This window comes from Dicentrarchus labrax, unplaced genomic scaffold (genome assembly GCF_905237075.1).
Source record: "Dicentrarchus labrax unplaced genomic scaffold, dlabrax2021, whole genome shotgun sequence".
Classification (NCBI taxonomy): Eukaryota; Metazoa; Chordata; class Actinopteri; family Moronidae; genus Dicentrarchus; species Dicentrarchus labrax.
In genome coordinates, this window is record NW_026136707.1 from 13,771,261 (window position 1) to 13,796,834 (window position 25,574).

The 25,574-nt window shown below is 40.4% G+C and overlaps 2 protein-coding genes across 3 annotated transcripts; both read right to left on the minus strand.

Annotated features, from left to right (window-relative positions):
- Positions 1–48: 48 nt before the first annotated feature.
- hacl1 (2-hydroxyacyl-CoA lyase 1) lies at positions 49–6,576 on the minus strand. The gene is made up of 17 exons (XM_051406948.1): positions 6,411–6,576; positions 6,069–6,173; positions 5,917–5,957; positions 5,741–5,821; positions 5,585–5,657; positions 5,431–5,508; positions 5,204–5,298; positions 4,999–5,111; positions 4,728–4,863; positions 4,096–4,201; positions 3,850–3,933; positions 3,612–3,713; positions 3,330–3,484; positions 2,404–2,562; positions 2,207–2,314; positions 1,914–2,100; positions 49–372 (listed from the first exon to the last, which is right to left on the minus strand). Exons 1-17 carry the CDS (start codon positions 6,459–6,461, stop codon positions 340–342), a joined length of 1,707 nt encoding a protein of 568 aa, XP_051262908.1. The 5' UTR covers positions 6,462–6,576; the 3' UTR covers positions 49–339.
- Positions 6,577–7,936: 1,360 nt separating this feature from the next.
- On the minus strand, positions 7,937–23,977 carry ankrd28b (ankyrin repeat domain 28b). Of its 2 annotated transcripts, none has more exons than XM_051406505.1 (28): positions 23,769–23,977; positions 19,302–19,385; positions 18,754–18,832; positions 18,038–18,108; positions 17,743–17,943; positions 16,076–16,163; positions 15,689–15,831; positions 15,249–15,461; positions 14,752–14,830; positions 14,511–14,625; positions 14,212–14,294; positions 13,946–14,009; positions 13,757–13,825; positions 13,517–13,657; positions 13,219–13,330; positions 13,079–13,105; positions 12,807–12,881; positions 12,509–12,710; positions 12,285–12,372; positions 12,088–12,205; positions 11,458–11,677; positions 11,066–11,153; positions 10,890–10,973; positions 10,656–10,801; positions 10,461–10,543; positions 10,235–10,317; positions 9,971–10,062; positions 7,937–9,555 (listed from the first exon to the last, which is right to left on the minus strand). In XM_051406505.1, exons 1-28 carry the CDS (start codon positions 23,793–23,795, stop codon positions 9,272–9,274), a joined length of 3,159 nt encoding a protein of 1,052 aa, XP_051262465.1. In that variant the 5' UTR covers positions 23,796–23,977; the 3' UTR covers positions 7,937–9,271. The 2 variants fall into 2 exon arrangements, with proteins under 2 accessions (XP_051262465.1, XP_051262464.1); XM_051406504.1 differs by lacking the exon at positions 23,769–23,977 and adding an exon at positions 19,552–20,153.
- Positions 23,978–25,574: the final 1,597 nt, after the last annotated feature.

Below are 25,574 nucleotides of genomic sequence, written 5' to 3' on the forward strand. Positions count from 1 at the left end.
TTTTTAGGACTGAGCTGACCATAAAATGACATTATTATTTTCACAGCATTGTATTAGTTTAATTATACCTAGATTTATTATGTGGAAAAAACATATGACATAAAGAAATACAGACAAATAACGTTCATTGTATGTTTAAAAATGTTATATGGCAATCATTTTGTTAATTTTAATACTACTGTGTAGCAAGGATCAATAAAAAAATATTCTGTTATTTCATGGAAACAATCACAAAAAACAAAAGCTTTAGATTTCCCAGTTAGAGTTTCCTGAGAAAAAAACGTCACTTCTGTTCTGATATTGTTCTGGACGGAGGCAGAAGCAGATCCCTCTTTCAGTCTATAAGTTGGAGCGTGTGAGCCAAGGGAACTCCTGCAAATACAGACAACACAGCATTATATTAGACCTCCTTAGATGATAGAGCTCTTTTATGTAATGGTGAGTCCATTTAGTCTCCACATTCAAAACATTTAGTTGTGCCAGACAAAATAATTGGTTCATCTCAATCCATTATCTAGGACTCAACTTTAAACCTGAATATGGATAACAGTCAGGGGGCAACCTGACCAATTCTTTCTGCTGGCAACTATAGAGCTCAGCACCATGGCTACAGCTCTCAATACAACCTTCAAACATGTCTGCAAAGGGTTGCATGGATACATTCAACATAAACACAGAGGGCCAAGCTTTCTAATTATGGGGACTCTGAAATAGAAAGGTCAGGTTAGTGCGAGGTAGAGGGATTGTGAGTGGAATACAACAGTTCTGCGGTGCACCTGGACTGTATGGATTACTGTTCAGTGAGGCATGTCAGTCATGTATCCCTATAAGGATGAGGCGAGAGTAAAGTAAACACCAAGCTGCTTGTTGCTCTATATACTAACCATGAGCCGAAACACTGCTGCTTTTAATCAGGCCTGGCTTTACTGCTGCGACTGTCAGGGTCATTCAAGTCTCCTTTCCGTTCTACCTTCTGAAGGGGGAACCAGGTAAAAAGGTTATCTATAATGTCACATGTATAAAGTGCTCACTGTCATCACCTCATGTCTGCAAGGGGACCGGACCGCAAGGGGATGAAATTAGGTATGAGATAAGACTTAAGATCTCAATCCTTATGACCAATGCCAAGTTCTTGACCCTTTAGTCCTGACTCTCTTTATTTTTATTCCCCTAAAAAACAATGCTGTGGTCAATTGAAAAAGTGCAGACATTTCATGAAAACCATCCCTTCATGTCCTCTAGCAGTTCTTTTTTGTGTGTGTAGTTCGTGTGGGGATGAGCAAGAGAGAGAGGTGAATGTGAGCAGAGGAAAAGAGAGCAGTGAAGTTGTCAATCTGGCAGTAAATGTACAGCGTAGGTTGCAGTGTGTCAGTGAAGAAACGCTGCAGCTGCTCAAAGCAAAGCTGCCTGTTGTTTCCCCAACTGCTGGAATAACATCACTCTGATGCTCAGCTCAACCTATGTGAGGGGGTACTATCCAAAGTACAATCTACAGTGGAAAATGAAGTCCAGTTGAGCCGTACCATGTAGTGGAAATACTGCTTTATTGTGAAACTAAAATGTGTATTGCCATTAATCCGAATGGCTTATTCGTGTTCTAATGACAGCCAGCCTCAACATTTATTTGGAGGAGATGCCATGTCTCCTTTTGAATGAGGACCCAATTAACCATTCATATTTCACCTTTGCAAGATGCAGTCCAAGCACCCTGGATCGGGTCATTGACCATTGTTTGAGAAAAAATGACAGAAAGGTGAATTGATGCGTTGCTGCATTAATTACATCCTCAACCACCAGGGGGCATGACATTTCCACAAGATCCTGTCATTACAGCCAGAGGAGCCATTCAAATGACTCCAGTGGATTCTTTCGTACGACTCTACACACATATATTCCTGACTGGTGACAGTTACCTGCTGTTTTCTGTCCGAAGAGGGGTCGATAAGCACATTTAGCAGACTTGGCCTCTCCCAGTCACTCAAGCTAAGCTGCAAAGCACTGCGTAGCTCTTCCACCGTCCTCACCAGGAACCCGCGACCTCCAAATGCTGTCATGACCTCATCATAGCGTGCCTCAGGTAGGAGGGTCACAGGTGGGGCTCTGAAAAGCATCATGATGGCGTAGGACACCTTTCACAGTTAATAACATGAAGGAAACCATGACAGCAAATGTAATATGAACATATGCCCAATAATGTGTGACTCACATAGAGGTCAGATCTCCCATTTTTGCCATTGTTTTCCAAGTGTCAGGATCCACTCCGCTGTAAATACCATTGTTATTGACCACAATGATGACCACAGGTAGATTATACCTGTTAAAAACACAGAGACGATGCGTAATTTAGGAGCAGTATTGTGTAGGAATGTATATATTGTATAGAAAGGGAGATAACCAAAGTACCTGCACATAGTTTCAACCTCCATGCCAGAAAATCCAAAGGCACTGTCGCCTTCCACACAGACTATCCTTTGGCCTTTGTTCTCACTCCTCTCCAAAGCGGCTGCTGCTATAGCAAATCCAAGGCCTACTCCCATTGTTCCAAATGTACCAGCATCCAACCTGCACATGGTCAGGATTAGCTAATAACAATCTCTTAAAATGTGCAGACTTAAAAGCTTACTAAACACTTTGTCAACAGTGGTTGTTAATAATTATTGTAAAATGCACATCTGCTGTGAATACACCTTTTAATATACTGCTCATTTGGAACAAGTGCTCCTGATCATGTGAAAGAGTTTACAGCTCCCTGAGGGTTTGTACTTCTGCATCAGACAAGGAGAAAGTATGAGGTTTTAGCTGCCTGGAGCACCAGCTTTCATCTACCATCATAGTAGTTTACAAAAGCTTACATTTTTTAATTAAAAGATTGCTATTTTTGCAGAGTGTGGCACAATTGTCTGATACTAGATGAGCCTAAATTTTGTTCACAGCCTTGTACATATTGCTATACGCTGGTCATTTCAATAAGCTTAACCCTAAAAGAGACACTCAATTTATATCCAATGACATTTCAGTTTTTGTTTGAAACCCCTACGTGTTGATCCAGCCCCCTGCTCAAGCTCCTGGCCTTGTGCTCCTTTCTAATAACTCCCTTAAGCATGATGTATTGATGTATTTTTGTGTATAGTTGTGATTTAATACATACAAAGCATACATAAAAAGGTCCAGTGTGTAACATTTAGGAGGCTCTTTTGGCAGAAATGTAATATAATATTAATATGTATGTTTTTATGAATTGATAATCACACAACAATAACAGCTAGATGCCACTAAATCCTACACACTGGTCCTTCAACACAATTGAGAAGTGCTTCAAACTGTCTTGCCTGTGTCGAGGTAGGTAGTTGTTCAACATAGTGCGCCCTATGTCCATTGTGTTTGCACCCTCGCTGACAATGATACAGTCATGTGGCAGCAGCTGGGAAACGTGATGAAACACTGTGTAGTAGTTCATGGGCACTGCTGACTGAAGAGCGAGTGCCTGTGGATAGAAGAAGGGCAAAAATCTTGTGAAAATGCATATTGCATACAATTATTTACATCGGCATATGACATACTGATAAGAAGTTTGAGTATGCACATCCAGTAACATATCACCCTAAACCCACCTTTGATATTTTTGCATTAGCAGCAATTTTGTCCGACAGTGTGCTCCACCACTCTGTATCGGAGGGATATTTCCAGCCATCTTTACGGACACCCTCCAGGAGCTGAAAACAACAGCAACAAAGACTTAAAAGACGCAAACACACACAATGTGTTCTTTTATAATACATCTTTAATGCACATCAGGATATTGTGACAATAAAAAATGTGAGTGTGCCGACTGAGTTGCAGTTACAGTACCTGAGTGACAATGGCATTGATGTCTCCCAGGAGAGCAACAGCAGGCTTCACGTTGTTTCCAATCTCCTCAGCACAAAGGTCAACCTGCATACAGAGCACAGTTGTCTTATGTTGTTACAGCACTAAATGCTAAAATTAGCATGTAAATACACCATTAGCTTTATACCAGTGAGGATTCTTTAAGGTTATTTTTTGACGGTGTCAAACATCACAAATTGAACACACCTTGTTTGGTCATTAACATACCTGGATGATCTTCACATCAGGGTCAAATCTAGGTGGCAAACCAAAATGCAGGATCCAATTCAGCCGGGCTCCAAGCAGAAGCACAACGTCAGCCTGTAGAAGAGCTCTTGGTGGCAGAAACAATGGAGGAGGAGGTGGGGCAACATTGAGTTAAGACAAAAGGGGAAAAACAAAAACAAACTGAATACCATGTACAACGGTGTTATACAAAGCTTTACTGAAAGAATGAGAGGGCACGCCTGTAATTCTCTGCAGCAATTTAAAAAGGTGACACAGAAGCTTGTGAGATTGTACACTGAGGCGTGAGATACAATGCTAATTGACTTATGTCATTGATAGAGCACAAAATCCTCTTTTGTTTGAAGCTTGGCTTGTAGTGTACATTTTATTGAATTTTGTAGATTTTGTTTTAAAATCCTAACCAACATGTTTACATTTAGTCTTGAAAACCTGATATATATATATACATAAAGTGATAAAGTGGACATACAATTTTGTGATGTATATTCATTATAAAGTAATTGAGGTTCAGGATGTTTCCTTCACATATAGGATGATGATGATAATATTGGCTGAAATAATTGGACACTTTTTGATTCTTGCACATTTTTATAGTTAAAAGTGAGGCTGACCTCGAGCGGGCAGCAGCCACACATTTAGGGTGATCATCAGGAAGGACCCCTTTACCCATGGGGGTGGGCAGAAATGGCAGACCGCTCATTTCCACAAGCTCTTTCAGAGCGGTTTCTGCTCGGCCATAGGCTGCTCCTGTTGGGCACAACAACACTCACATGATCCTGACTTATTTATACTCTGATGCCCCAGTGATGGAGGACATTTAGAGTTTCTAGCTCATTCAGTGACACAATTCCAGTAGTTGTTGCGTATGTTTCTCTTGGTTACCTTTGCCAATGATGACTAAGGGTCTTTTAGCTGCTTTCAAGACAGAGATGGCTTCAGCGATTGCTCTGTGGTCAGCCAAACTAACTGGTGGAGTTGGACAGCAGGACACAACTCTGCAGGAGCAACACAATTCTTTCAATGTCTACACACCTGGAATCACAAAAGTGATATGATGCAACAAAAACAAAAAAATACTAAAACCAACCTGACTTTGCTCCTGTCCACTCTAGCATTAACCATGTCCCCTGCAATATCCACATAACAAGCACCTGGACGTCCATACATGCTTGTCCGAACTGCCTGCGAGCAAACAAACAATAAAACTTGTGTTAATATCATCCCACTTTACAAAGTATCTTATTTAATCTGCTCTGATAAAGGAACACTACCAAGGATCAGACGTAACAATGTGACAATAAGGTGGTACATGACCTTCTCTACCACTGAAGGTATGACTTCCAGGCTGCTGGGTCTGGCAGAGAACTTGCTGTAAAGGCGACATGCCTCCACCTAGCAATAAATGAAAAACCAGCGTCAATTTAATGAAGCATCAACAGGTAAAAAGTCACATGAATGTGTGCATTACCTGGGGAAACTCCTGAAAAGCTCCTGCCGTTTCCTGGTTTTGATCCGAGGACCCTCCAATAACAACCACCGGCCTGTGAAAAGGCAACATGAACTAAATAAACTACATGATTAAGGCCCATATGAAGCCATGCTGCATCAGTTTGCTGAGTCATACCAGCAGTTCATGTTAGCGTTGGCCATTCCACCCAGGGCATGAATGAGTCCAGGTCCAGACACCACCAGGCAGGCCCCTGGTCTGGATACAAGTAACCACAGGAGACAGCAGCATGTAAGATACAAAGTGACACACCAGCTGTTCACATTATTCTGTTCAGTTTCTAAATGTCGTACCTCCCAGTGAGATATCCAATGGCAGATGCTGCGTAGCACGCCTGTTGTGTGACAGAATACATTGTATATTAAAATATCTTTGTAATTGTGTTATAAGTGCAGGAAAACAGCAGTGCAGCAGAATAATAATTATTATACAATAAGGGTTTTACCGCTTGTTCGTTGCGCATTCCCACATATTTGATCCCTGCAGCCTGAGCAGCCATGGCCACTTCAATGACAGGAACACCAACTATCCCAAACATGTACTCCACTTTCTGCAGAGAGAGAAACTGCTCTTTAGAGAAAACAACACTGAACTATACGAGTTTTAAGAATGAGTGCGGTTTGTACACAGTTAACTGCATTTTGCAACACCGCAGCACTTGAACTTTGACACACTTTTTAAGGTTACATTGTCACATTTCAGCTCAGACACAGCTGGTAAGTTAGCTAACTTAGAGGTTATAATACTTAGCGTTTATACATCTTTTTTTTTGTTTTAACAGTCTTACCTGAGTCTTTAGAGACTCAGCAATCAGCTGAGCTCCTGTCACTTCGTCCATGACTGTCCAGAGGCTGTTAGCTACGAGTTGTTACACACTTGTAAACCCGCACAGCTACAAGTCCAAACTCTTGTTGTAAATCATGTTTGTTTGCTACCATCCTATCAACCCGCCCCGTTCTTATCACTTCCGGGTTGTAAGCCAATCACGGGCGCCGCTACGTGTGACCTCAAGAACATTACACAGCTTGTACTCAAACATTGACAGTAAACTCAACACATACTGTTTATACCAAGGGTCTCCAAAAAGCGTAATACTTACAATAATATACTAATACTAATAATACTTAACAACAACATAACATCAAAAATGCAAACAACAGTTTCTATACATTTTTACATCATTATTTTATATCTTCTTTGTAATTCACAGCCAACAAATTAATTTAGTTTTGTGTTTTTATTTTAATTGTATATGAATGGGTAGTTTAAATTGATATGAAACAACTAGAAAATACTAACAAAAGTAATATTGTGGGCCATCAAATTTTGACATCATGTCTGGGTCAGAGGGAGGGATATTCATTTTAGATCTCTGGTTTATACGTTAGTTTAAAGTAAGACACTCAAAATACTCAACATTTCAAAGTATTTTATTTATTCTTTGTGCAATTCTGACCTTAATTTTGCTACCACATCCGTGTCTGTTTATTGTATGAATTGAATATATAGATGTTAACTTATCATTAAATATTTGTAATATAACTAAACCACTAGTTTAAGGCTAAAAGCCCTAAATCATGGTATTAAGTAGTAGTACAAGTTGTTGTTTTGAAAGATGAGGCTGATCAGTGCAAAACTTGCCATGGTGGTTAAAAAACATTTCTTCTACAACAAGAATAACAGTCAGTACATGAAATAGCAGCAGCTAACACAAACTGAACCTGGAAAGGATATTGCTGGCTCCTTAAGCAACACTGCAAATTCTACTACTGACTTAATAATAACCAATACTAACTTTTACAGGAGTGCCATGGCGAAGGCCGTGCACATAAAAGGTACACTTAGTAATAGATTGAGAGAATAACCAAGGATTAATGCAAATAAAATATGAAGGATTATGTAAAACTGATAATTATCAGCAGCCAAGGTACCATTAGAAAAGGTTTTAAATCCAATACCCACAAAAAAAATATATAATGGAATAAAATCATGACTGTTAACTCATTAGTGCCTGGAAATGAGCTGGACACCATGTTAATTCTGTTTGATGGTCCTTCTCACAGCAGAAACTTGGTCTCATCAGTGTAGCAAAACCACAAGCGTAACTAATAAAAATTAACAATGGCTATGTTCTATTCAAGTGTCCCAGTAAGCCATGACAGTGCAACAGTGAGCCAGCAGGCACAATACCAGCTACCTGAAACTGAAGCAGCTTAACGGAATTCAGCAATCATTAATTTTATTGTTTACACATGTGCTTTTCCTATTGTGCCACGTTCTAGTTAAAGGCAATACTCCATAAAAAGACTCATGTTCATTATTAAATAACTCATTTCTTTATTACTCATAAAATATACAGCAATCTCAGTACTGAAAGAACTCATTGGAGCATTGAATTCACAGTCATAATTTCTATATACATGCTAGTTTCATCCCTCTTTAAGAAAAAGCAACGAAAAGGAAAAAAGAATCTTTTCCGTTCTAATGAAGCTAGCAAATGTATTGTACATATTTCCAGTTAAAAGGATTGAACAGACAGAAAAGGTTTTGAATCATGGTAGGATCGAGTGGTTTCTTTCTTGAAGTTAAAGCAAGCAAAACCTGTCAACAAACATTGACTAATAATAGAGCAAAAATATCATTCAAACAGAAGAAAATCAAACGCTTTCTTGTCATTGGTTTACAGTGTTTCTTCTCACAAAGCTGAGCCTCATTCACCTCAATACTGGATCAGTGCTTCTTAGAAATATTTCATTACTTACCTAGTACGCATCACTGTACTTTCACAGCTGCCTCTACAAGCTCATCTTTTCTCAGTAACTAATGAAGGCACAAAATGAACACATAAATAGGAACCAAAAGTACACAAATAATTTATTCTTGAAAGACTAAACCGTAATGGACAGGTCAATATACAAAGGTAAGGTTGATCAACTTAAAAATAACCTGGTGCACATAAATTACTCAGGTCAGTAAATCTGATTTTTTTTTTGTCTAAGAGGAAAAGGAGTTTAAGACATGAACATGGGTATATTAAAACTTTGATCTCAAAAAATAAATGATGATTTCCCCCTGTATGACTTTCAGACTTGAAGGACAAGTGCATTCAAATGTATGTAGTGTGCGGATAACAACCTTCTCTGACTCATCAAGAAATTTCAAAATGAAAACTGGCTCCTTTTCCCCCCCGCTTACCAATAAACCCCCTCCAAAAAAAAAAAACTCATTTACAGTTAAAACTGGGTTAAAATGCATCCATGTCTTTTGGTCCCTGTCGGTTTGGCTCTCTGTGACGTGCTACCATCCCTCTTCAGCATGTTATTGCTGTACACAAGTCGCTGTCCACCCAACAGTACAACTGGGTTACAACAGTACAGTTTTTAGCACTCAAGAAGTCAGTGTTGGTAAAGCAGCGATTACTGAGGTCCAGTATCAGCTGAAGGACACCTGGTGCTGGATGAGGTCGGGATGAGTGTGGGCCAGCCTGCTTCACCTCCTCCCTTGCTTTCTGGTGGTAGGGGGGTGGGGGGGGTTTACTCTTAAGGCTCCTGTGGGGGCTTTTCTCTTCGTCTGCCCTCCCAAGCTGGCGGTGGGTGATTTTTAAGACACAGTGTGTGTGTTTATGCATTTATCGCTTCCTTCTGTCCCTCAGTACGTCTCTGAATCCGAGTCATTGAGCTCCTCGTCCTTGTAGAAGCCGTCGTGATGGCTGATGTTGTTGAAGCTGCAGTAGGAGCTGTGCTCACCGCGCAGCACGGGCAGGCTATCGAAGGTGACGCTCTTGGAGGGGCTGGTGGTGTAGTGGTTAATGGCACTGAAAGGGAGAGTGGGTGCCGGGGCGCAGGGGGACACAGGCATCATGGTGGCCAGGATGAGGGCTAGGCAGTCTGCAACATCTTTGTTGGGGGCACAAGCCAAGGCGGGTGTGTAACCTGAAACAATGACCAGTGTTAAAAGTAATGCACGTTTCAGTTTACTGGCATCGATATTACGTTTGTTCAATAATTAATTAATTCAGCAGTAATTATAAAATATTACATGGTTAACAAGACAGAGAGAGTAACAACTAATTATAATAATAATTAAATAAGCTAGAAAAATAACAAAAACAGGGAAAAATGTTAAAATCTCATAAATCCCATGATGACATATTCAAAGTACTTGTTCTTCCTAGGTCAGACTAAGGCATACTCTCTGCTGTAGGTAACCAATTACTTCTGATCCAGCTGTGTCAATTTGCATGCATGTTTTGCATGTTTAGGCAACACTTGCTAACATACTGTAAAAGCCCAACGTATATAAAAGGTAATGGCAAATAGTAAAAGAAAAATAAGACTGTGAATTTACCGTTTTCATCGACTGCAAGTACACTGGCTCCCTTTGCAAGCAGCTCTTGAACCACCACAGTTAAACCATTTCTTGCAGCCACGTGTAGAGGCCTTAAAAGAAAGATAAAACATGATTGTGCTGACAGGCAAGTCAATATTTTACAATTTGTATCGCTACATTTATAATTCAAATCCCCACAGCGATCCACCAACACTACCACTCCTTTCCATTACTCAGATGCAGCAAGAGACAAGACACTAATGTAATACAAGTGATACATACGTCTGTAAGGCGGCGTTAGTGGCGTTTATGAGGTTTCTGTCTGTTATCTTCTCCAGTATCAACAAGGCACTAGTTTCATGTCCCTGAAGGAAAACAGGTACATTACTATGAATATCAAAAACAACCAGTAAATCTTTTATAGTATTTCAACACATACTTGCAGGAACGTACTGTATATGTGTTGCTCTAGAATGTAAGAACAGTGCCACCATATGGTAATACAAACCTTACTGCAGGCGAGATGAAGTGCAGTGTTCTTCACAGCATCTTGCAGAGTGAGATCTGCTTTCGCACTGCTCACCAACACTTCTAAGCAGTCAGAAGGTGAAAACAAATTGAAGTTAATTCAATACAGTGCTGACTATTACATATCACAGTGACATGTTCCAGTCCGGTGGTTAAAGTAGAGAAGCAGTCATACCAACTGCGTTGGTCTGGCCATTTTCAGCAGCCATCATTAGTGGGGTCTTCCCTGCGGAATCGACACTGTTGACCTGAGCGTTGTGGCTCAGCAGCAGCTGGAGACACTCTACATGGTCAGTGAAGGCTGCTGCATGTAGTGGGGTCCTGTAAAAATAACAGAACATCAGAATAAGGCTAATTTTTTTAATCAGACTGTCATCGTATACACATTTAAATTTACTAGAAATTATACCTATTTTTACTGTCTTTGGCATTGACAATGGCAGGGCCCAGAGTGTCTATCAGCATCTCAGCAGCACCTTCGTTGTCATGGATCCTAAAGAGGAGCAAAGAACACAAATAATTAATATGTTAGAGGTTCTGTCCTCTCGCGCATTGATTGAAACAAAAGACGACTCAAGATCTTACACAGCACAGTGGAGGGGGCTGAAAGAATTGCCTTCGGCCTTGTGGAAAACCTCTTGTTCCAGCAAAACCTCCACACATGTATCATGACCTGCAGGAAAAAAAAACTATTAACCACAACGGCTTTCATCTCAAGGTGCTCACAACCAGGGCTCTCTTAAAACATTGGCCTTATCAGCAAACTTTAGCCTTTGGGTGCATGAAAGAACTGCATGAAGAACAAGCATTAAAACGAAGTTGTCCATGCCCATCTTAAATCTACACTTGCTTAAGTGCTCCTTTTTATTTTCTTGGCAGTTTGCCTGTAGCTAAGTGCATACATTACTATAATCAGATGTACATTTCCATAGCTAACTTGTTTTTTTTAAGAGCTCTCCAAATCCTCATCTCTGTACCATTATAGCAGGCCCAGTGCAGTGGGGTGTAGCCTTGGTTGTCTGTTAAGACAGGGAGTGTTTCCACTGATTGGGCAGCATGCAGCAGGCCTCCCAGTACCCCTATGTGTCCACACGCTGCTGCCAAGTGGACCGGTGTGCGCCCTTTACAGTCTCGCACCAGGAAGTTGGCGCTGTGCTGAAGCAAGGCCTCCACGCATTCCTCATGGCCGGTAACCGCCTGTGACCAGAACATAGTAAATGTTAGTGTTATTACTGTTGACTGATCATATCCTGAATGATAATGCATTTCAAAAGATTTTATGAGAGCTGACCAATGTCTTGGAGTTTATTCCATAGACAAACAGGCAGGGCCGCACTGCCCACATCAAAAATCTGAGGTTACACATGATTGAGGTGGCTAGTTGCCATTGGCCAGAAAAGAAATCTATATCTATATATTTATAACATGCCTGACAAAATAGAACATACAGTGACAGTGAAAAATGTGAATGGTTAACTAGAATATAAGTTCAGTTGATATTTATCTTGAGACTATACAAACCATCAGTCAAGTCGAGTATAAACAACTGCCACAGAGTACATATTCAGTATGAGTCAGTGTATTTAAGAATAGTAAGATCTCCTTACTCCTCTATGTAGGGCGGTCCTGCCCCATTTATCTTTGGCTTCTACATTGGCTCCCTTATTTAGCAGAGAATACACGCAATCTGTGTGTCCACTCAGGACCGACAGCATCAAGGGAGTTCTAAGAGATAGCAGACAATAATGTCAGAAATTACTTTTTAGAACATGAATGCACATAAAATAAAGTTTTTTTTACTTACTGTCCATTCCCATCTTGAATGTCTACTGCACTTTGAAGATCAGCATTTCCAATCAGCAAACGCAAACATTCTGAATGACCATTAGTAGCTGCAGGGAAAGAATAAACATGCCATTAGTATGCTCATAATAATAATAAATGCACATCGTAACTGAATAAAATCCAGCTAATAAAAGTACAGAGAATAAGAGAACCATTTTTATTATTACTGGCCAAGGCCCATACCTGCAGCATGGATGGGGGTTCGCTTCAGGGTGAAGTCTTTGACCAGGATGGAGGCTCCCTGGTTGATTAGGACATCCACGCACTCAACATGGCCCTTAAAGGCAGCCAGGTCCAGGGGTGTGCGCCCTTGGCTGTTTCTCACATCCAGATCCAGCAGGGACTGCACCAGAACCTCCATAGCATGGTGGTGACCGTGGTATGCCTGAACGATTAATCCGCAGTGAATATGTTAACATAAATGAGTTCAGATTGAAGATAATGCCACACTAACAGGATAAAGATAATACACATTACTCACAGCAAGGTGCAGGGGGCTGACAGGGGCTCTGACATCGGAGTCATTCAGGATGTCGGTCCCTGAGGTTTCCATCAGCTGAACAAACCAGGTACACAAATTAGAACCTACATTACATAATCCCTTGCTTGGCTGTGAAGTAAAACAAATAAACTGTACACGGCATCGTGGCCTACTCTGAAGGCAAAAGTCTGACAAAAGATCTGCACAATCTGAGACTGATTGTGGTCTACTCCAATCATAACACAAGGAAGAAAAGTACAAATCCAACTCACCACATCTAGAGGTGTTTCACTTGCAATCTGTAAAGAGTGGGAGAAGCAGCAATGCATTAAACATCATTACAGTATATGAATACAGACACACAGAGATGTTTGTTTGTTATGCGTCATGTCCACTGGAGTGAAGTTCTCACCAGTTCCAGACAGAGACGATGTCCATACGCCGAGGCGTAGTGCACAGCATTGTAGCCCTGATTGTCCCGGATCCCTGGATTTGCATCATTCCGCAGTAAATATTCCAGGCACCTGCAGACACAACAAAGAGCCCGTAGTCAAGGAAACAACATTGTCTTTCAAATCTTGAACTGTTACCCAGCATAATCAATAATGCAACTGAGCTTCTATCCATGAAACCCCTCAAACATAACCCCACCTCCCACACAGCCACCACCCTCCTTTAAGAAGAAAAAAAACTTTCAGAGCACTACTGACTTTCCGTCTGTGTCAGAGGCAGCGGCATAGTGGAGAGGAGTGCAGCCCCGCTCGTCTAGGTCATTGACGCTGGCCCCAGAGCCCACCAGAGCAAACAGGCACTGGTAGTTACAGTTGGCAGCAGCATAGTGCAGAGGGGTCCTGGAAAAGCAAACATAGCTCAGTCCCCTGTTCAAATTTGACCAAGAAACTAGGAGAGCACAAACTCTTGATTGAAATCCATAGTTAAATGCTACAAACCTGCCAAAGCTGTCCTTTCTATTAAAGTCAGCCCCCGTGTTGAGGAGAAGATTTAGACATTCCAGGTTTCTGAGGGGTTAGATAGAATTTAGATAAAATGATAAATATAATGATATTCTTTTTTTATAGGGCATTAACACTGGCAGTTAATATTGAACATACTATTCAGATACCCTGTCTTGTACTCACCCTCCAGCAGCTGCAGCATGTAAACAGGTCCTTCCAAAGTCATCAGGAGTATCAATATCAAATCCTGCATCGGATTAAAAAATATTAACAAGATCCTGTATACTGCACATGAGGTTTTAAAGTACAGATGTTGTATAGCTATAACATTTTGGATATCAATGTGACGAACCGTGTTCAAAGAATTTTGACTTATGCAACTGCAATATCGGAGCCATTCAAATATAAGACTTTCTGTACTGTGACTAGCTGAGTTAGTACTCGCTCACCTGAAGATAGGAGCTTTCGACAGCAGTCAGAGAATCCACTGAGAGCAGCCAAATGCAGTGGGAACATACCATGAACCCCTCGTCTAAAAAAGACATAATCATTTTAATATACCCAGGGTAACCCAAATATCATTGGTGCTGAACTAAGGGTAGGATGTTACAATTAATAGTAGAGAATAATATGTATCAGTTACATAGCAGACTTTACATGTCTGCTTTGGACAGGTCTGAACATGCAGCGCTTCCATTATGTGTAAAGTTGTAACCGTTGCTGAAAAAGGGGAGATGGGATCACTTACTTAGCAGTGTCAGCTCTGTTGGTGATGAGGGTGTTGATGAGGAGCTCGTGTCCGTATCGAGCTGCAATGTGCAGTGGTGTATTTCCGTTCTTATCTTCACAGTCAATCTCAGCACCTTCAGAAAAAAACAAAACAGACAAACTAAGCACTTAGCTGGTGTTACACTGAGAAGCAGTTTTGGGTTTTTACAATCCAGTGTGACAAATAAAGTCAGCGAGGCTGAATTTTTAGAGGAGCTCACCATTCTCAATGATTGCTTGAGACCTAGAAAACCTCCCGTGGATTGCTGTCATGTGGAGGGGAGTCTTACCATCTTTACTCTGGAGTGAAACAAAAGCATGGTTGTATCACAAAGCATGTCATTTCTGTGGCTTTTAGCTATCAAGTATATTACCCAACCAAGAGGCTCCAAAAGACTATAAGAAGTTATACAACTGCATTTAATCATCTGTAAAAACACAGTTAAGTTTTAGTGCAATTCATTAACAACACAAATAAACACTTGGATTCACACACAAGCAATAAGACTGTTTATACAAACACTCCTGAGCATAAATATTCAGTTTTTGTTCAGACAGTTAATGGTACTGCTGTGATTATTTGTCAATGTCGCAACTGTATCTGGGAAAGGAGTGCCAGTTATTAAGCAACATCTTTACCAGATCATAAGGAGTAATTTTTTCCCCCAAGTAATCATTATTAAAACGTCAAGAGGCAGCATTCTGGTTTTTAACTCACCTTGATGTTGACATCAGCTCCGTTGCACACTAGTAGCTCCAGACAGAGCGCCCCATGGCGTGACGCGGCGGTAAAATGGAGAGGTGCAAAGCCCTTCTCGTTTACCTGGTTGACGTTAGCGCCGCACTCAATGAGCTCGTTGACCACCACGTCCTGCCCGTTGTAGCAGGCTACGTGGAGGGGTGTGTTTCCATATGCATTGGGCTCATTGATCTAGACGGCAATATAAACAGGGAGTAGTCATGACACCGCTGTTTCCCATCCCGTATTACACTGTCACTCTTTTACACACAATATATTATAATAATATTAAAATCTATAGTGTCATTAGCCAAAACAAGTGAATCTGGACAGGTTATGTGTTACATTTCTGTTGTCTCCATAAGATCTAGCAACGTCTAGAGTGCAAGGACAACAATGAGCTTGTGGGAGGAACTTACATCCACCCCCAAGTCCAGAAGGTATTTGACAACGCTGATCATTCCACTGGAGGCTGCTGCATGTAGGGGGGTGTAGGATTTCTTATCTTTGCAGGCCACCTCAGCTCCATGAGATGCCAGCAGCTTCACCACTTCTATGTGCCCTGAAGACAAAAAAAGAGAGAATGATTTAATTACATGAATATGCTATCCAAATATCAACTATTTTATTTTGTTTTATCAGAACATGAGTATTCAATTGAACCTTTTAAAGCTTTTTAGAATGTTGTTGCCTTTAAAAATAATGAAAAACAGTCCTGGAGATTTCCATTGACCACATGATGAAATGAAGTCCTAAAGTTACATAGAAAAGTATTAGTGCGAGTTAAAAATCCCTGTTAAGTGTACCCATGTAAGCTGCCCAGTGGATTGCACGGCGATCCCTCTTGTCAAAGGCATTGATGTTTGCTCCTCTGGAGAGCAAAAGCCTCACCATCTAACAGCAGCAACAGAGGAAAAAAAGAGCAATCAGGAAATATGTCAAGCACAGCTGCAACCTGAACATGACTAATACTGCTGCTTTTCAGTCAGTGAGGAAACTCTTATTTTAATCATTGTGTATACATGGGTTTAATGCCTTAATACAAGGTCTGTGTGTTGGTAATTCTCGTTTATTTTGATCTAATCTAATCTCATGCATCAGATGAGCCTCAACAAGACTATTAAGTAAGTATTTTTTTAAATTGCTATGCAACTGGGGGTTGAAAAACGTTTTGATGTTTTGCATTCACTCATACAGGTACATCAACAGGACAAGAGGACATCAATAAGTCAATTTCCACAGTGCACCTGCTGTATATTAAAGCCTATGCATAGGTTATTGAATATAGGCCACAACTGTGTGTCCTCACCTTGGTATTTGTTGTGTGCTTTACTCAAATATTGATGCATGAACAAAAGGCTGTCTGAATAGCTTTTATACACTTGATTTGAATAAAGACTTTATTTGAAAAGACATTACCACCTTTAACATAACTAATTTGCAAGCGAGTATATGACTGGCAAGGATTCATTTGCATGCGCGCACATGATTGTACAAGCGCTGACTGTGCACCTTTGAGTGTGTGACCACACTTTATGACTGAAAGCCTGAAGTGTCGGTCTGCATCCATGTGGGAAAAAAAACTGTAAATGTTTTCTAAACAAGCTATGACTGGTTTATTGGAAAGAAGCTCTATTATTTATTGAGCTTCGGCTTCTCCAACTTTCGAGTCTGTGCTTGTATTTGGATTTGTGCCACTGACTTCCAGATCAAAAGGCTGATATTATCACACTATTAAAACTCTACTACGGTATACACAAATACAACAGAGGCTCAGCTAAGTTGTTTGTCAAAGTGGGAATAAAGTAATAGGCCACAACACATACTGTAGGTACAAATACGTTATCGTAAATTTTTGTTAAAATATGTTTTTTAATACATGCAGAACTTAAAAAAAAAAAAAACCTTTGAAGAAGATAATCAGAGAGAAACAACCAATACTAAAAGGAAGAGGAAGAGCTGATTACACGGTTTCTATAATTAATGCATGTAATGTGTGTATGTAGCCATCTATATAATACATGGTTGTAGCCGCTAACAGTTGGTGGTCAGCCGAGCTATATGGGGATGTTCACTTCACACCTTACAAAAAACAGGAAAAAACATAGCCACCATTCAGTTGTTCTGCATTGCAATGGTACATATCACAATTCCCACTGTGTGTACACGTTTATGAGACAAGCAGACACACTTCCTTTTAAGAGTAAGAGTTGAAGATCAAGAGCTTATACTAACAGCCAGGTAAACACACCCGACATGGTCTGCCGATTAAAACCTGTGTGTTATGTAATACAAGCTCTCTAGAGAAGGGAAATTAGTCAATATGAGCAGTACTGAAGTGGTTATGACAGAGTGTACAGCCACATGGTCAGTACTACCCCTTAAAGTTAGTACAGTACAACTAAATCAATACTAAAGGCGTTAAAAGCATCTCTTTGAGTTCAGCTCACAGGTGAATCAAACAATACTTTACCTCCAGATGGCCGCTAAAGGCTGCATGGTGCAGCGCAGTCCGGCCTGCTCTATCTGACACATTCACATTGCTGAGCAGTGGGACGAGGGCTTCAGCGCAGCGCACAGCCTTATTTGCTGCGGCGATGTGAAGCGGCGTCTGCCAGTTCTTGTCCCTGGCATTTACGTCGGCAGAGTGTTTCAGCAACACCTGGACGGCCTCCTGCAAGAAGTCGTCACATGTAAGTTTAAGTTCTACACCATTTAGATTTGTAAAACAGTGAGTGTCATCTAGAATCAAAAGAACATTCACATACCTCGCTGCAGGAGGCCACAGCCCGGTGCAGAGGAGTCAGCCACTTGTTATCTTTGGCATTTACTCTGGCACCTACAAGTTAGAGGATACTGTCTATCAGTGTAAGGTCATACAGGTTCATGACATCTAGTGCAACATTTCCACAAAATGACTAAAGCCTTTTTGAGTCAGTTATGAAATCCTGTTTTGTAATATCTCGCTCTACTTAGGCCTAAGAAAAGAGTAAAGGGTGGGAGTAGAGGTATTTTACAGTATTGAATGCAGATGCTCCATCTGGCTACACAGGCATAACAATATTCTGAGTGTCACATTTGAAATATGCCATTGTGCTGTCAGACAGGTTAATATCTGGGATTAATTACCACTCTTTTAAATTCCCAGAAATATTATATACATATTCAAAAGGTTTAAGTGGATGCGAAAGTCATGATGAACCATACTTCCCAAACTGGTGTAATGAGTTTGGCCATATTAGTCACATATTCACAATCGGACTAACATTTCCACAAACCCACATTGTGACACCAATTACATCATCTCTGCTCTTTCATGTGTTTTAACAAATTAAAAGCTAACTCAGGGCATTTCCTAGATAATCTCTTTTGAGGCCTGAGAAACACAAGAGAAATTACAAACATTACGAAAAGTACAGAAATTTGCACGGTTGTATTTGACTTAAACAAGCCCTTAACAAAAATCCTCTTTTGAAAAACATACCTGAAAGAATCAGCAGTTCTATAATTTCTGCATCTCCGAGATAGGCAGCAGCATGCAATGGAGTTCGCTTTTCATTGTCCTGTAATCAGTCAACAGAAAGAAATTATTAGAAATAAACAGAAACTAAACAGTACGCATTTCAATCTCACCCTGGTATCCCTAATTTGGTTTTAACAGGTTAACATGGTCCTGATCTGTTGTGACATTAAACCCACGCAAAGTGGGTTTAACACAAATCCAGTAACTTGAAAAGCCGGTGAAACACAAGCAAGTACAAACCAGTCTTATTTTGAAGAAAACACCCCCACCGAAGCAGTAATGGTGAGGAATGCAATAAAATAAGCAGAGCCAGATCATGCCATGGGAATTGTAAAAGCAAACTATGTGCCGTTTGTACTCAGCAACTATTAACTGAAGAAGTTACATGTGGCCTGTCAAGGACAATTATACATTAGGGGTTTTAAAGTCAGTGTTGCTGGGATGTTTATTTAAATATAGCAATAATATGAGGAAACAGATGCAGAGTAGTGAGAGTCTGCTGAGATTACCTGTGCATTCACATCCTCTTTTTTGAATATGAGTGAGCGTACTTCATCTGGGTCCACATTGAAAATAGCTTTCAGCAAAGCAGGCTGTAAGAGAAAGAGACTGGGTCAAAAACAACAGAATTTCAAGGCTTTTCTAGCTGACACAAAACACTATCTCAGACTTTCATGGCCTGTAAGTGAAAACCTTGTTTGTTGGACTTAAAATGGCAACAGTATAGGTCAAATTTGAGAAAACAACACCCATTCAGACCTTAGACCCTAGAGAGACTTCAGGATCCTCGTCGTCAAGCACCACAATACAGACACGACTCATTTGCTCAGAGATTATACAATCATGTTTAAGCTGCTGGAAAAGTCTCTAAGATACAAAAGCAGTCTGGTACAGGCATTCAAATGTACATTTAACAAAATGGTGACTCCACAGATCAGAAGACGATGGAGGCAGACTGTCAGAATTGATTCTGACAAGTGCTGAGCAGCCTCTTTCTAATTCTGTTCTGTGTTTACAGTCTCCTGGCAAGCAAAACCACTTCTATCCCATGGCAAAGAGAGAATTATCACAATTCTTGACTGAAAACAAGTCCAGCATTGTACTCCAAATGACTGATGTGCTGTCCATCTTCAATGTTTCGCCATACATATTTTAAACTTGCAAACCTAGCATGGCTAACTTCCTGTGACTGTCTGCATCTTCAACGGAGACAGAGGTGAAAAAAGGGAAAGTGTCCACAGTTTATCTGGTTCACCACATCCAACATAACAACGGCTGGCAAAGATGATCAAAGAAAAATAGTCCACAGTCAAAGTAGAAGTCACGTTCTTTGTGAAGTTTGACTCTTATGGATCATGCCAGTCCTGCCCTGCCTTCTTAAAAAGTAGTTGAGTTGGCCCCGCCCTTCTTAGGGGTGTATACACAGGAAAAGTACTACTTTGAACATTGGCTGTGCTATGTAAGACTTGTACCATGATATTTCCCCCTTATTTCCATTTTGCACATAAAAAAATAATAATCGAACACTGCCAAGCGTAACAGTGTTTTTAAGATATGTAACTGAAGCCATATTAAAGATTTAATGCGGTATTTACCCATTTCTGGGTAGCTAAAGTCATTGACTGTTCACTGTTGCAGCATTTCGCCAACACTTCCTGTAAGACAAGTCTCTCGTATAACACTTGCAGTGTCTCTGAATAGTGAGTTGGAACTGAGAATCCAATGTTCCAACACAGTTTAAAACTTGACAGAGCATCTACAACATCTAATCCCTGTAGTTGCACACATCTTCCCAACTGTCAGCATTATAACAACCTCAAGCAATAACTTCAGTATCAGGCTGCAGCTGCAACTGCCAACATTTCTACTTTTGACCACCAGCTAGTTTAAGTCACTTACTTGTTGGTAAAGCGTGGTGTTGCCACACCACAGATGACAGGTTTGAATTGCAAAATGAGTCTATTTAGCATAACCACTTTCTCGTTCATGATCCGACAGAGCACCAAGCAGGCAGCTGGTTTTTACTACTGCTTGTTTCATTCTACAGCACATTTTGCCAAACCATTGCTTGTAAATTATTTAGTCATTAACCACTGTTACATCTCTACGACCTATCAAATTGATTTGGAAACAATGCTGAGAGCAATACATCTATCAACAACAGCCACTGTATAATTAAGTGTGCTAATGGACCTCCATGTGTCATGTTGGCCAGCTAAACCCTGCTGCACTCCCCTATCTGGTCCACCATAACACCAGCAGAGAGTCTTTGATCAGACAGTTTTCCACTGCTTGTGGGAGGAAGCTGGCCTGGATGGGGAGAACAGTGAGGGCAGGGGATCCCTTCCAGAGGCTGAAACTGGTTACCCATGGAAGACCCAGATGGAACATTCCTGGCTTCCACAAACACTTAACTCTTCCCTCTTCACCCCTCAACTTTAAACAACAAATTAAGCCATTAACGTGGACTTACAGCTGCAACACCCACAGTTAAAAGGTTTTTCCACAATTGACAGCTGTGAAATGCAGCAATACTTTTGCTGTGTGCCAAGTGAGCTGTTATCAGGCACTTCCATTACATCAAAGCAATCATAACCTTTGAATGGACCATGTGCACCCATGTATCCAAAACAAAGCGTAAGATGAAGAACCAGAGTGGTCCTGTTACAAAAAGTGCAGACACTCAGCAGGTTTTGAAACTGCATGCTCTTATCTGCCTTAAATACTTCTTTAGTGGAAAAACTTCGGAGAGGAAAGAGGGAAATACTAAAAAGGCCTAATGTTTAAGAGCAAACAATTTTTATTTGAACGGTCCATCTCTCTACATAAAATAATTTCCATGCATTGGGTTTCTTCCGGCGTACAGTCAGAATGATGTAGCATGCAGTACATGTGTTCATTAAGACTTCATCCCTAATTTAACCCACCAGGCTGCCTAGCTAGCTAATTATTATATCATAATGTGCAGCCATGTACAAAGGACCTCTAGTTTATAAGGTGTAGTTTGAGCAACATACTTTACAAACTATATTAAACAGAACAAGCTGTACTGCTTACCAATATTTTCCAATCGCTCTCAACCACATTGTTATCCAGAGTCATTTAGTAATCTTAGCTTATGAAAGCTGAACAGGGAGCAGAGCACAAGCATCATTTGTTCTGCATGCAATAAACCTCAGGATAAAAGAAACCACAAAAGTCAAACATTGTAAGTATATGAGTAAAAGTCTATTGTGAACAACTTAATGTATAATTCAAGGTATACATGGTAGCATGGGTAGGACAGGATTTTTCCTTTTCAAGTGCATTAAAACCAACAGATAACATGAACTATGCCCTCATACAAATTTCACCCACATGACGCATTTCAGCTGTCTGATTAATAATAATAAGTATTTAGAATTAGCAAGACAAAGACTACCATTACCATCTAGGGACCAAGTAGCATACAGTCGCTTTTTAAGAGCACAACACAATCCCCTCATTCAGTTGTAATAATGCCCATGAATAACTGCGGGCGCAATAGTGGTTAGAGTTACTGGGGATAAATTGAGGGTAACAAGCAGGCACTTGTGTGCTTCTGCTTCATTTTGACCATTTCTGTATATCCCCCACAGTCAAAAGGAAGGACAAATCTGCATTTTGTTGTTTTCACTTCTCCAGTCCTGCATAACTGGTGTAGGAGATTTTCTATGCTTCTCTGGCTGCACGACTGTGCACCTCCTCTCCTCATACAAGCCAGCCTAGTTAATACCATCACCATGGAGACAGCTCTTTGGCAACTCCACCAGCTCACATGAGCCCAGGTACAGGATCATTTGAGCACACACACACACACACAATGAAACACACACACATGCACGTACATATATGATACAGGAATAGAAGCCATTTCCAAAACACACAGCCCTTAAATGATAACAGAAAGCTATTCTCGTTTTCACGAGTAGGTGGTGAGTGTTTAATGTAGTTAGAGGACACAAGTCTAATACTGTCACACTGCCAGTCACTCAGTGCACTTGTCATAACCCTGACACAGAAGTTTTCCTGCACGTATATCATTCCAATTGTACAAATAAATACATTATAGTAAATAACTCCTTCCTAAATTAGCAAATAGAAACGTTTCAACAGCCTTAGCAGTATCTACAAGGGACCTAACTGTCAAGGACATAACTGTAACAGTGTTAGAAACGCGCTATAGAGAATAAACACGAAGAAAATCAAGAAACTAAACGGGGCACAAAGCCTCTGTCAGATCCCAACTTCCACGGCACAGTGGTGGTATTCAAACACGACTCAAAATGTAGGTGAACCGGTGAATAAAAAGCTACATCTTCATATATGTGTTTACATGTCATCCAGCCTTACAGCCACATTAAACCTCAGCAGCTGAGGTTGCTAACATAAAGATGTCACAAACGTCCAGTTGTCACAGAAACGTCACAATCAACAGATCGCTTTGGTTGTTATGGGAATCATCTCACACCACATTACAGAGGTTTAATGGATATTATTAAATCGTATAATCACTCGGAAGCGACAACTTGTGCATTGTTTGGTCTCAACATGCTAGCTAGTCATTTCCCAATTGAGGAGCTAGTAGCATTTCACGCAGGCTCTGGCTAATTGCTGGAGATAAACACAGTATCATTAGCTGGCTGCAACTCAACAACCGCTTGAGCATGTGTCTCGATGTAAATGTGATGCTCTCGTTTTCGCCAGAAGCATGACTCCAAAATGGGATTTACCCAACTGTACTGTACCTAACCTTCACCTCCTGTGTAACAATTTAACATCTAGCTTTGAGACGTTTTGTAAAACCATAAAGGAAATGCTTCCGTTTCGGGGAATAGCTGGAGAAACTCGAATTACATTCCGCTGGCGACTGTTGAAATCGGGGGGGAAGCTAGCTAACGATAGCCGGCCAACAGTAGCTTAAACTTAGGTCCGCTTTTGACACAATGATCACTCACCTGGTCTCGGATTTTGAGAACCACCATATTTCTGGGATTTTAACTGTTCTCATGCAGATTCATAAAGGGATATGTGTCTCCTTCCGAATAGCAGTGTTTGATCTCGGGTAGCTCTCCCGCTGGTCTGCTGGAGGCCTGGCGTGACGCTAGCTTAGCTCTCTTGCTAGCCTCCTAACCTGATGGCATGGAAGCAGAGGAGTAGCGGAAACTCCATAACATTGCCGCCACCATACTTCGCCTCCCAGAAAGATGTGTTTCGATAGGTCAAGCGCGCTGTACGTCCCAGTAAGGGAGTCAATGGTTGGTCGTTGCTAACGGCGCTCTGTAACAGACGCACTGTGTTGAATATTGCATGGCCGTACACGCTCATGTCATAATAAATGTAGTTGTTTGTAACAGTGAATGCGCGTTGTAGTACAGCCATACTGCGCACTTTTGAATACATGTAGCGAGCTTCGGGTTTGGTCGGCTTTTTTTATTTTTTTTATTTTTTATTTTTTTATATTAACAGCTGCTTATTATTCTATTTACACACCCTGACTCATCCTGAAGTCGCACAAAAAGCGAGAATCATGTTACCATTGACCGCAGGGCAACTCCAGTGGATCCACTGGGGATAAATTAATATATCATCACAAGTTTTCTCTCAGGAAGAGGAGTTCTTCACTGACTCACTCCTCTACAAGAGGGTAGCCATACCATGCTGATAGAAAAACACCTGCTACATCAATAAATGGGCCCCATGGAAGCCGGTAAAGCAGTTTTTAAATGTTGTGCATATATTGGTAGATCCGTTTTTAAATTAGTGTAACAATGTGAAATCTTATTATAACAAAACAAACTGTGTAAACACTACTTGGTGGTGTCTGCCATCTACTTCTAAATTTAATAAACACTATATAGCTTACAGTCAGGTTATAAAGCTACAGTAGGCTATACAGTGCATAAATACACAACATCACCTCCTCTCCTTTACTTTTGCCTCCTGGCTTAATGGGGTGTCATATTTATTTTTATTTTTATTTTTACCAGTTTTTTCTTCTTCACTATCACGTTGAAACAGGGCTAAAGATGGGGTAAATAATGACTTTTTTTTTTTGAAACCACATTGCATAGTTTGGATATAAAATAATTGGACTACTTCACAATTTGTTTGGAAGAAAGTGACACATGCACAGCCCAGACCATGTACTATCATAACTTAATTCAATCATAATTCTGTCTGCTGTCTAATAAAGTCTTGGACGTATCTTTCTTTTAAGATAATAAGACAGTGTAGTGCCATCTAACATGGAAATGAATGACCATTTTAGAGAAACGTGAGTTCTAACAACAGGTTGGTGAGTTTTAAATTCTAAGTGTGTTTCAGGTCCTCTGACCTAACACCAAAACGTGGTGGAATATGGCCCTCTAGTGACCTACCCTTCAACTACAAGCAGGCTTTGAAAGTAGCCAATGCGAAATAAATGCTTAAATGAGAAATATAAATACAGTATGTAAACTCTTGTGAAGACAGGTAGCATTACTGACTTGTGTGACTTATTTTATAATGATATTGATAATGATTTTAATTAACTTTGAGCAACTTATATAATTAATATTAATAAAGATATACACTAAATGTTACTGATATAAAATCTATGAAGATTCTAAACTTTCCACATACACAAGGATCTGATGAAAAAAAGTGTATGCATTAATAAACCTAAATATAAGAGTGTCTGTTCTTAAATTAATCAATTTGAATCACTCGTGGAATTTTACAGCCACAACAGCTGATGATGTGGGACAGTAATTTCCTCTGTA

Bases quoted from the DNA above. Each gene is read 5' to 3' on its own strand.
- hacl1 (XM_051406948.1), bottom strand. From the start codon at position 6,461: ATGGACGAAGTGACAGGAGCTCAGCTGATTGCTGAGTCTCTAAAGACT. The intron at 6,174-6,410 runs GTAAGACTGTTA...CTCTCTCTGCAG, and splicing joins CTGAGTCTCTAAAGACTCAG to AAAGTGGAGTACATGTTTGG. The intron at 373-1,913 runs GTAACTGTCACC...CTGTATTTGCAG, and splicing joins CTTCGGACAGAAAACAGCAG to GAGTTCCCTTGGCTCACACG.
- ankrd28b (XM_051406504.1), bottom strand. From the start codon at position 19,614: ATGAGTCGTGTCTGTATTGTGGTGCTTGACGACGAGGATCCTGAAGTC. The intron at 16,164-17,742 runs GTAAAGTATTGT...TGCTGCTGTTAG, and splicing joins CCTTTAGCGGCCATCTGGAG to ATGGTGAGGCTTTTGCTCTC. The intron at 14,626-14,751 runs GTGAGCTCCTCT...TTTTTTCTGAAG, and splicing joins TCAAGCAATCATTGAGAATG to GTGCTGAGATTGACTGTGAA.